Raw genomic sequence first — 12,060 nt, forward strand, 5'->3', positions numbered from 1 at the left:
GTTGACATGTCAACCTGTCCCCGCCATTTGGAAGGGAAGTGAATGAAAATCTCTCGAAAGCCTCTCGAGTGTCAGGCTCTGTGCTGAGTGGTCCCACTTGCTTCTCAGAGACCTGGAAAAGGCGGGCAGTATCATGTGCCTTTTACAGACGAGGAGTGTACTTGAGTGGTGCAGGACCGCACAGCCCCTGTGTCATGGCTGCCTGGCTTCAGAACGACGGGCATCTTTCTGTTGGACCGTAGGGACTGGACTCCACAGCCTGCTGGCCTGGGGCTGCTGTGAGCAGCACGTGAGACGTTGGATTTATTTGACCGTGGCTTGTGAATTCTGAATGACAGTGAACGTGCAAACGCCTGTTCTGACAGGGCTCCCGGACCTCGGGAAGCTTTCCAACAAGTAGAGGGAATGAGAGAGAGAGCTGGACACAGAAATGGGAGTCACTCAGACCAACTCAGATGCTGCAGAGGGCTGCGTGGAGACAGCCCCGTCTAGAGCTTCAGTTTTAAAACAGGCTCTGAAGAAGAAGAAAAATAGGAGAGGATGGAAAGAGATGGGGAAGACGGGCTCACGTAACCCCCCATTAAGCTGGGGTTTCCAGAGTGTGACTCCTACTTCACACCTGTTCCCCAAGTGGATTGCACATGAACCCCACACTGACTCACAGATCGGGTAGGGATTCATTCAGCAGACGTTAGGGGGAAATGTGATTAGCACAGCAGACCTTTGATTTCATGGATGTTAATGTTTACGAGGAGGCTGCAGTAAACGTGTGCCGGTGACTCACAGCACTGCATGAATAACAGGTGCCCGGCTCAGGGAAGGGAGAGTAACTGAAGTTTGGAAACCATAGCACTAAATCGGTACACACCCCCCCAAGAACCATTGCCCCCAGAGGCTACTGACACCCCGACCTCAGTGTTGCCAGATTTAGCGAATAAAAATACAGGCCACCATTTAAATCTGAGTTCCAGCTGAAGAGCGAATACCTTTTTTAGTGTACATACGTCCCATGCAATATTTGGGCCATTCCCTGCTTCTCCAGCCTCGCTGTGAGGGGCCAGGTAGGTGCTTGTAGAATTGAGTTGCTTCCCCCAGGCCTGGACCTGTAGGGAGAGAGAGGCTTGCTCACGAAAGGATGCCCTCACTTATCTGGTCTCTCAGATGTTACTTCCTTTAATTAAACTGCTGGGATGAAATAAAGTGTGTGGAAAAGACTGAAATTGACTTCCTTAGCTTAACAAAAGCCAAAGCTATTGAGAGGGATACTTAAGGAAACAGAGCACTTCAGCAGATGAAAAGTACAGCCTGGCTCCAGCTCGGATCTGTGGGGGGACAACCAGGGGCAGAGGGGAGAGGTAGAGCCGCTACTCAGGGAGACTGTGATGATGTGGGCCGAGGGGGCCGTCCTTGCCTTGAGAGCATCCCTCCGCCCTCCGTAATGCCCGAATGCCTGCCTGCGAAGCTCTCCTTTGACACAGCTCTGCTTCTCAGCATCGGGGAACACCAGCTGGGAGAGAGGCACAGTGGGAAGTGGCGAAATCCATACCTCCAGGCATAAGCACTTATTGAGCACTTGCTGTGTGCCAAGCCCCGAATCAGGTGTTGGGTCTCACCTCTAGCTCTTTACAAGGAAACCAGCTGGGGTTGCCTAAGTTCTCAGGGACCCCAGTTTCTCAACTAGGGAGCTCAAAGATGCAGAAAGAGAGAAAAAATTTGTTGATATTGCTGGTGGCGTTGGGAAACACATGCTGATGACTGTAGAGATTTTGGAGGGCAATCCTGGGCTAGGATTCCCCATTTTACACCAGAGGAAACTAAGGGACAAAAGCTCATTGGGGAATTTGCTTGAGCTCATGTGGCATGAAAGTAGCAGAGCCAGGATTTGGACCTGAACCTGATGGTCTTTGAAACCCTTAACCATAGTGTTACGCTGCCTCCTGGATTGTAGGGGTTGTTGAGGTTTTTAAGCCAGGAAGGACATCATGAAAGCAAAAAGTTGAAGAAACATGAATCGGGTGCTAGGTCTGAGGCCAGTTTAGAAGTTAATGCACGGAGGAGGATGCCAGCTCAGGAGCTCAGGTATGAGCAGGTGGGGACCCAGCTTAGGGGACCGATGGGAGAGGAGGAAGGTGAGACTTCCTGGAGAGTCTACTCAGGGAATAAAGGCAGAGTTTATGATGGGGGTGGGTGTTCAGAGCTGCATGCTGCAGGCAGGGCTAGGGAGGAATGGCAGGCTTTGGACATGCTGGATCTGAAGCCCGACAGCAGCCCAGTAGTAGAAAGCACTAGGGCCTTGGGACCTGACCTGGGTTTACACCCTAGCTGTCCTCTTCACTAGCTCTGTGACCACAAACTATTTACTTAACCTCTCTGAGCCTCTGTCTTCTCTCTGGTGAGATGCAGAGCAATGACACCTACTCGGCAGGATACTGAAGCTACTAAATAAGGAAAACTATGTAAAGGGACAGACAAGGTTCTTGACATACAGTCAGCATCTGGTTAAAAGTGGTTTGAAACTTGGGGCCCCAGGCTGGTGTCATGTGTTAGTCCCCACTGAGCTGCAGCAGAGATGGTCCTGGAGCTGGGAATGGAGGGACTGGTGTCTGACTCTTCATTCATTCGATGAATTTTTATTGCATTCCCACTGTGTGCCGGGCCTTGGGGACATAGCGTGGAGAGGCTGGTGGGAAAACCCAATTATAGCACAAAACGGAGCCCGCTGAGCACCCTGAGAGCAGGATGTGATCTGTCTGGCTGTGCGTGGTGCCCCAGCTCAGAGCCTGGCACGTAGTAGGTGTGCAGGAAATGTTGAATGGGGTTGTGGAGGCAAAGATGCAGTGGGCCTTCTCTGAGCACATCAACGCTGGTGCAGAGGAGGGTCGGAAAGTCTGAATTTGTAACCACTTTCTGTTCTGGAAACTCCCCAACAGCAGGTGAGGAGTTAAAGAAAAGATGAGAACCTGGGGACCAGGGTTTCAGTTCTCAGCCTCATCACCACATCTTATTCTCTTTTTCTTCCAAATTCCCAATTGGCTCACCTTTTCCAAATTCTGCTTTGAAAAACGCTGGAAAACGCCCCTGGGGGTGACCATGCGCCATCAGCAGGCTGGGACGGGGCGAGAAGGAAAAGCGGCCAGGAATAATTGGCATTATGGGGACTTCCCTGGTGGTCCAGTGGTTAAGACTCCACGCTCCCAATGCAGGGGGCCTGGGTTTGATCCCTGGTCAGGGAACTAGATCCCACATGCAACTAAGGAGCTGGTGAGCCGCAACTAAGGAGCCTGTGAGCCGCAACTAAGGAGCCTGCCTGCCACAACTAAAAGATCCCACACACGGCAGTGAAGATCCAGTGTGCTGCAATTAAGACCCGGCTCAGCCAAATAAATAAATAAACACATATAAAAAATAAAAAATAATTGGCATTATGGGGCTGCCCTTCAAGGCCACGGTGGGCTTTGACCCTGGGCAGCCCCCTCTGGTCACCCATCGGTGAACAGAGGAAAAGCACTGAACCTCCGAGTTTAAACATGCTGCACGTCCTTCTGACATGCTCCAGGTCACACTGCAAGAGCTTCCCAGACAACCTCTTCTGGTTTTGTCACATACTTATGTTTATTGGAAGGCTAGTGTTTTCTCTCTGTTTTTTACTCCTTTCATTAAAAAATATGTTCTTACATTACAAAATAAAACTGCCTTCTTTTTTAAAATTTATTTATTTTAGGCTGCGTTGGGTTTTCGTTGCTGCGCGTGGGCTTCTCATTGCAGTGGCTTTTCTTGTTGCCGAGCACGGGCTCTAGGTGCGCGGGCTTCAGTAGTTGTGGCACGCGGGCTCAGTAGTCGTGGCACGTGGGCTCAGTAGTTGTGGCTCGCAGGCTCTAGAGTGCAGCCTCAGTAGTTGTGGCGCACGGGCTTAGTTGCTTTGCGGCACGTGGGATCTTCCCAGACCAAGGGCTTGAACCCGTGTCCCCTGCATTGGCAGGCGGATTCTTAACCACTGCACCACCAGGGAAGCCCCCAAACCGCCTTCTTGTCATAAGAATCCAAGCAATATATTTATTCCTTTAACAGAAGGCTAGTTTTCTCATTTATTACTTTTTTCTTGAGTAACTTAAAATGATGTTTACACTTTAAGGTAATATAAGAATGCACACTTGTAAAAATTTTACAAGCTTGTAAAAAAATTTACAACGCTTGTAAAAAAAAATTTTAACAGTGTAGAAGTGTAAAAGGAAAATAATGGAACTCTGCCTTCACACCTCATCCTACCCCCAATTCCACCCACCTCCAGGCCTCTGAAACGGCTTTTGTTTTCTAGATCAGGGGACCCTTGGGAATCTCATAGACACATCCCTCAAAGCCATTGCTAAGTTGAGGGGAGGTGGCCCTTTCCAGTGACAGGAACATGAGTTGAAGATCAGGATTGGACAGTTGGTTCTACCATTGATTTGCTGTGTGACCCTCAGGAATTCACATAACCTCTTCGAGCCTCCTGCTGTATGACCCGCATAGAGCCTCCTGCTGTATGACCTCAAGCACCCGCATAGACTCTCTGAGGCTCGGTGACCTCCTTGGTAGGCTACCCAGGAGGAGAATTGGGGTCGGGGCTCTGATGCCCTGACGTTCGGTGTCCTGCAAACAGCCCAGGTGACTGTGTTGTGTTGTGGTCTTGGCAGGTTGGGGACCAGATTCTGGAGGTGAACGGGCAGAGCTTTCTCAACATCCTGCACGACGAAGCGGTCAGGTTGCTCAAGTCATCCCAGCACCTCATCCTGACGGTGAAGGATGTCGGGAGGCTGCCCCGTGCCCGAACCACCGTGGACAAGACCAAGTGGATTGCCAGTTCCCGGATCGGGGACACCGCCACGAACTCAACAGGGTGTGGCTGCCCTGCTCTCTCGCTCTGAGCCCCAGGACCCCAGGGCCATTTCTGAAAGCCAGTAACAGCCCTTCCCACCTCTTCGCCATGCACCATGCCCTGACCTGTGAAGACTGCGCTGATTCCCAGAGCCTATGGTCCCAGCCCCAGGGTCCCTTCCGTTTGCCGGGCAGGACCTCGGGCACATCCCTTGTCCCGTCCTGGCCTTGGTTTCCCTTGGAAAGCTGAGCCACAGGACCCGGCTCTCCCGGTCTTTATTTGCCCCCCAGCAAATCCCATAACTTACTTTTGGGCCCTCAGTTGCTTTGTCTGAGGAGTGGGAATCACAACCCCAGCCCCCGTCCCAGGTGTGTGGATGAGGGTCCCATGCGTCACTTGGGTGAAAGGGCCTTGGGAGTCACAAAGTGAGATACAGTTGCCAGGTGGCTGTGCAGCTGCTAGTAATGTAAAGTGTCACCTTTGGACTTCCATCAGAAGTCTCAGACTGGCTGGTGGCCCCCAAGCCAAACACACCCAGAGCATCTCTTTCTCCCTTCTTCCTCTCTTCCTTTCACCTGCACAGTATTATCATTTTAAAAAATTAGTTACCAACATTTAAAAGGTCATCTGGTTTCCCATGAAAAAAACTGGATTTCTGGCTGCTTCTTGAAAATCAGGGATCCTGGCAGCTTGAGCCCCGTTTTTTTGTGAAAATAGACGGGAACCAAGCTGCACCTGCGCATTGCACTTCAGCACCTCCAGTTGACCTCATCCCCACCCTCCCTGACGTTGGCCTGACCCTGAGGCCACGAGGCAGTTGCCCTCTAGTCTCTCCTCTCCTTGTTACCTCCCTGGCCCCTGCAGGGTTGGAAACAACTCAGGATGCCACCTTGCATGGTTTTAGAAATGCCATCCACATGGTCGGTCAGGAGGACAGCAGCTGCCCGTCTGTCCAGGGGTTGATACTCCCTTGAGTGGCCCCGGCGAGTGCAGGCCAGAGTTCTCCCAAAGCTCTGCTCGTCCCGCAGCAAAGCAGCCGTTCCCTTCCCCGTGCCTGTTTGAACTGCTCAGACATGAGGCTGAACATGCTTGTCTTTCTTCATAGCTTTCCTGGGGATCTCACAGCAGAGGGGACCAGCAAGGTAGGCTGCTCTCTGTCTGGGTGTCTTCAGCTTCTTCACAGCTCCCCATGCGGGGAGCTCTGGGCCTGGCAGGGTGGGCTGAGAGACTCACGGACACGATCTCATTTCATTTGGTCAGCCCGCTGACTGTCCATCCTCCATCCTACACACGTCTGTGAGTGCCACCGGGTTCTGGGTACCGCCCTGGACACCTGGGTTAACGGCACGAACGGAACAGATCAGGTCCCCACCCCGGTGGAGGTTATCCCCAGTGAAGGAGACGCACATCAAAACAAAACAAAACTGCACATGTATCTAATCACAAAAGACTTTCAGTGCCATCCAGGAAAGGTGCTGCGTCTGATGAGAGAGAATGACGGAGACACCTAGTTTACATTGGGGGAGAGGCCAGAGGGAGAGGGCAAAGGCTCTGCGAGGTAGTGACACGGTGTCTGGGCCGTAAACCGAACGAGAAGTGGAGGTTAGTGAGATCAAAGTCTGGGCAGGAGCAGGAGAGGGATGGCGTAGGCAGAGGGCACTGCATGTGCCAGAGCCCTGAGGCAGGTGCCACACTTGGCTTGTTGGTGGGACAGCCAGATCACACAGGACTCAGTGGGTCGTGTCAGAGATTTGCCTGCTAACCTAGAATGATAGGTTGCCTCTGAAGGGCTTAAACAGGGGAGCAAGGTGAGGAGATCTGTGTTTTTACGAGGTCCTCTCAGCAGCTCCGTGTAGGTGACAGAGAGAGGCAGAAAAGACAAGGAGGGAGACCGGATGGCGTCTTAGACACAGCTGACGGTGGCAGAGGCAGTGCCGGGAAGGGTGGAGTGTGTAGGTGCAGATCTGAGCTATGTTTTGGAAATAAAATTACTATTATCCCCATACCAAGAAAGATATTTCAACCTAGAGAGTAAAATGGGCACCAAAATAATAATACTGCTCGACTCTGAATGGTCACAAGGCTCTGATGAGATAACATGTAAACATGCTACACGAGCCGTGAGAGCACTTTGCAACTGCACGAGGCCGCGTGCTCTGGGAACAGCGGTAACATCTGCAGCTTTCCCATGCGGGCCGAGACCTCAGAGGGACCCACCCCATCCCTTGGCAAGGGGGTCGCTGGCTGGGCCTGGCCATTTGCCTCCAGAGCAGCTCCGAATTCCCAGGCCTCTGTCTTGCTGTCTTTCAGCTGGGGTTTTACAAGGGGCCAGCCGGCTCCCAGGTGACCCTGAGCAGCCTGGGGAACCAGACGCGGGTGCTGCTGGAGGCGCAGGCGCGGCACCTGCTGAGCGCGCGGGAGCGTGCCACCATGGCCTACTACCTGGAGGAGTACCGCGGCGGCAGCGTGTCCGTGGACGCCCTCGTCATGGCCCTGTTTGAGCTGCTCAACACCCATGCCAAGGTGACCCGCACCTCCTAGGGCAAGGCGGGGCTGGGGGCGCCTGGCTTCAGCTCTCAGGGTCTCCGCATCCTTCCCTGCCGCCCTCTGTCCCCCACTCCTCTCCTGAGAGCCCACAAAGAGTCAGGCCCAGACTGAACCCCAGGCGGAGGCTGGTGACCGAGACAGACCCTGCCCCGGGGGAGCCCGCAGACTCCTGGGGAAACTGTCAGTTAAGGTCCCCTGTGATTCGGGCCCTAACTCAGCGGCTTTCCATGCTGAGTGTACATTCAGAGTCGTCCGGGCTGCTCTTAAAGAGCGATGCTCGAGCCCCACCGCAGGCCGGCTGACCGCACACCTCTGTGGATGGGAGCCGGCCACCAGTAATTTTTACGAGTCCCCCAAGTGACTGTGCTGTGCTGCCCTCTTTGAGAACCCTGCTCTAGTGGAAGTCTGTTTGAGGTTCAAAAGCTGCACGGAGGAAGAAGTGATTAAATCCACTGGGAGGTTACATTTGGGAAGACTTAACAGAGGAAATGCAATTTGGAGAGGAGGGGGAAGGGACAGCCAGGGGCTTCCTGTTCAGGGACTTGCAGGCGTATGTGCAGGCTGAGATGCCGGGGAGGAAGTGGTGAGATGGAGGCAGGGGTCAGATGATGCTGGGCCCGGCCTCCAGGCGAAGGTGCTTGGACTTTTCTCCTAGGACAGTGGGGAGCCCCGAGGGTGAAGGAGGGGAGGCCAGTGGCCAGGTTTGCATGCGGGTCATTTGGGGTGGCAGGGGGCCGTCCCACCTGCTGGTGGAGCTCCCCACTGAGTGCCCGCCTTGTCCCTGCCTCCAGTTCTTGCTCCTGTCTGAGGTGAGAGGTACCATCTCCCCGCAAGACCTGGACCGCTTCGACCACCTGGTGCTGAGGCGGGAGATCGAGTCAATGAAGGCACGGCAGCCCCCCAGCCCTGTGGCCGGGGACACCTACTCCATGGTCTCCTGCAGCGACACAGGCTCGTCCACGGGCAGCCACGGCACCTCCACCACTGTCAGCTCAGCCAGGGTGAGCTGCCCCTGCCCCGTCCCCGGATGCTGGCCAGCAGGGGCGTTAAGATAACGGCTTTGGAGTGAGACCCCTCCAGGTTCGAATCCCGGCACTGGGCGTCTGTGCTGGGATTCGAGCCCTTGCCAGCTCTTGCCTTTCCGAGCCTGTCTTTTCACCTGTGAAAACCTCCTAATGGTTGGGGGCCTGCTGCATGCCAGCAGGTGAACAAGGCAGCTGTGGCCCTGCCTCAGGCGCCCAGAGTCTGGGGGATAGGGTGCAGGCTGGGGGAGAAAGGTGAAAAACACAGGTTATGAGACAAATAGAAAAAATAATGCCAGTCCATGCGAGGATGCCACGAGAGACCACACAGCGCATTCGTGGTCGTGGTCGTGACTGGGATCTTCCCTGAGACACACCCTCCTGATTCTCTGGAGCCCCGAAGCCCAGCCTGACTTTTTCCCAGACTCGCCAGCCCCTAGAAAAGCATCTGGTCCATCTCATGGTGTCACTCTGCCCCCAACATGCTCAGAGGCAGATTAACCCCGGGAGGCCTTTGCAAGGAAAGGGCAGAGGAAATGCCTTATTATCCATCGTGGGGAACAGCCAGTTATTAAGGTCCGTGCCTTCGGGAGAGCCGGAGCTGGAGGTCAGGAGAGCCGGCTTGGCCCCATCCTCTCCTTTCCTGTCTGCCGGTCATTCAGCACCTCTCTGCTGCGGAAAGGGAGTGGGGAAGTCGAGTTCCTTAAACACCGTTACTCCCAGACACTGAACTGGGAGCTCTTACGGGTGGAATCTCTGTTAGACTGTGTTCGTTGTCCTGTTGGGGGAGCAGGAGGTCTGAGAGTGCAGTGACGTCCACCTGCAGACACAGGTGGTAAGTGGGCACAGGTGAGCTTGCAGCCACCAGGAGACAGCCCTGGAGCATGTGCGCCTTTCCCTTGGGGACTCCAGCTCCCAATATAGCTTTTTTTTTTTTTTTTTTTAGCTCTGGGGATCTGAGTTTCTGGGGAAACTTCTACTCCTCTACCTCCTATCCCTACCATCCCAAGTCACCTTCATCCCCCAAGAGTCCTCGTCCTTCCTGGGGCGACCAGGAAGCTGCCACATATTCCTCCTGGCTCTGGACGCAGCTGCAGTGGAGGCGATGTCATGCTTCAGGATGAGCAGATCACTTCTGGGGCAGGGAGGAGGCTGCCTCCTGCCTGGGGCTGCATGTTTGGCTCTGATGTAGCACACAGGTGATGAGCTGGTTTCAGGCTGTGGGGGCCCTGGCCCGAGGGTTTATTTCTCTCTGGGTCCAACTCCACAGAGATTGGCGAGATGATGTCCATGTGTTGGCTTCACATCAGTCACTGCTCTAAAACTTGGAGGATTGCCGACTCTAATTCTGGGATGGTCCCTTTAGAATCAGGGATGAGAAATCCAGTGGGTGGGATGGGGTGTGTTCTAACCTGGGAGGCAAGAGGTTTAGGTTAAATCACCTGAGGCCCTGGGTGGCCCTGGCCACGGCAGCCCGAGGCCCTGATGGCAGGCCAGGCTGCAGCACTAAGACGCCTCAGGGTAACTATTATACCCAGGAAGGGCTCTGGGCAGGGGTCCCGGCCCCAGCTCAGCACTGGCCTCCCATGACCCTGTCCCAGCCCGGGGGTCTCTCCTGCACCTGGGGAGCACTGACCCTGGCCATCTGAGCCCCAGCTGTGGCAGTTGACCCTGCCCTGCCGGAGAGACCCTCTCTGTGGATTGGAGCACCCTGGGAAAGGCAGACTTCAGAAAGGCCACGGGATGATTTTGAGCAGGGAGTTCATGGGACAGACGGAAGGGGTCTCCCAGCTTCTGAAGTGGGAATAACCATGAGTCTGAGACCCACTGGATAGCTCGGGCATGTCAGATCAGGGCTAACCAAGACCAGGGCGAGCCCTTGGAGGTGGGTGCTAAGAGAACATCGTACAGGCAGGAGAGGCAACGTGGAAAGGCTGCCTCCATCCGCAGTGGCTCCATCTCCCTCCTCGCGTTAGGGCAGCCGTGCTGCTTTCCGCAGCTGGTTGGGAGGAGTAAAGGATGAGTAACATCCCAGACGTGCTGCCCACACCCCGAGGGCAGAGGAAACCTCTGTTCTTCCTGACCCGTCCCAGCCTGGCCGGAAAAACCACCCTGTATCCGGGGCCTTGCAGGCACTTGGTGGCTTCTGGAAAGCACTGGGCTGAGGACCTGCCACTGCCCTTCCAAACTTCATCCCCCCTGGGTGCTCTCCACACGCACAGCCCAGGGCTCCAGTTTGCAGACGCTGAGCTTCTCTGCCACCACGGGGCCTGGGCCTCCCTGAAATCTGGGTCTTCTCTGATCGAGGCTTCTGAACAGGGTCCTCCTTCAGCTCTGCCTTTCAGTTGCAGGTGTGACCTTGGACAAGTCACTTCCCTTTGCTTAGCCTCAGTTTTCCCATCTGCCAAGTGGGAATAATGACCCTAGCCTCAACTGCTAGAGAGCCCCAGGATTGCCTCCAGGGGCATGACCATCTCCTGAAGACCCTTTTTAAGGACACGTGTCATTTCTGCAGAGCAGTGAGGAACCCCTGGTTTCCTTCAAGGAGGCAGTTAGAACGAGGCCATGCTGATTGTAGCAGTGGGGTTTCCTCACCCCTTCTTTATTCTTGCCCACAGCATCCCAAGTAAAGAAAAAAGGGACTTGGAGAATCTCTTTGTTTATTTTGCCTTTTTGTGTGTGTGGGGAGGGGTGTTTGGGAAGGGGGTTTGCTGTGCCCACTCCATCCCTAATATTTATTTGATGTATTTTTCTTTTTGCCTTTTGCCCACCCTTCCTCCCCAGGAGCGGCTGCTGTGGCTTATAGACCTGATGGAGGTACCGTCCTTCCTGCCAAGGGGGGCTGTGGGAGTGCCTTAGCTGGGGCAGAGGCGGGGGGCTGTGGCCCTTCCCCCCACCTCCTTACACCCGCACCCAGCCCTGGTGGGGAGCTGGGCTTCTTCGGGGTGCTCACTCTCTCTCCTGTTTGCCAGTTCATCAGGTTTTTCAGGCTCTGGAGTGAGAATGCCCTCTGTTCAAATCCAGCTCTGCCACTTCCTTGCTGTGTGACCTCAAGAAGTAGTTTCACCTCTCTGAGCTCAGTTTTATAAAATGAGGATGATAATTTCTGTGCCATGGAGCTGTTGAGAGACCTCTCGGCCTTCACATATGCCACACAATCTGTCTGTCTGGAGTGTTCTCCTTCCCACGTCACATGGCCTGGCTAGCTCCTGTGTGTGCTTCAGCCCTTAGCTCACATGCCACCTCTTCCAAGCAGACTTCCCTGATCCTCTCAAGGAGGGTGACTTTGAGCCTCTGGCTCCTTCAGCCCCTTGGGCTTCTTGCTGTTATGGCTCTTGTGTCATTATATTCCAATAATTTGTACAAGACTGGCTGGTTACCTGCCTTGACTGTGGGCTGCTTGAGGGCAACAACTGTGTCTGGAGTTACCATCAAATCCCTAGTGCTCAGCATAGAGCCTGGTCCATATTAATAATTTGAGCCTTTATAATATTGGCTGGCATTTGTCAAGCATCTCCAGGACACTATGATAATGCTTTCCAACTGTATCTTCCTTGACCCGCCCCGTGACTAGGTGTGGCAAGTACTGCTATGATCCTCATTTTACGGAGAAGAAAACTGAGGCTTAGAGAGAAG

General features: G+C 54.2%; 1 protein-coding gene across 4 annotated transcripts in view; it reads left to right on the forward strand.

The window, feature by feature from the left end:
• Nucleotides 1-12,060, forward strand: part of WHRN (whirlin) — an 88,467-nt gene that overhangs the window by 61,270 nt on the left and 15,137 nt on the right. For 2 of the 4 annotated variants that reach the window (XM_060014264.1, XM_060014265.1), the window contains exons 4-8: nt 4,674-4,876; nt 5,961-5,997; nt 7,166-7,378; nt 8,194-8,403; nt 11,209-11,241. In XM_060014264.1, coding sequence (XP_059870247.1) covers nt 4,674-4,876; nt 5,961-5,997; nt 7,166-7,378; nt 8,194-8,403; nt 11,209-11,241 — 696 coding nt within the window. The remainder of the gene's footprint in view (nt 1-4,673; nt 4,877-5,960; nt 5,998-7,165; nt 7,379-8,193; nt 8,404-11,208; nt 11,242-12,060) is intronic. The other 2 variants (XM_060014266.1, XM_060014267.1) reach the window with 1 other exon arrangement.

The sequence above is a fragment of the Delphinus delphis genome, chromosome 6 (assembly GCF_949987515.2).
Source record: "Delphinus delphis chromosome 6, mDelDel1.2, whole genome shotgun sequence".
Lineage (NCBI taxonomy): Eukaryota > Metazoa > Chordata > Mammalia > Artiodactyla > Delphinidae > Delphinus > Delphinus delphis.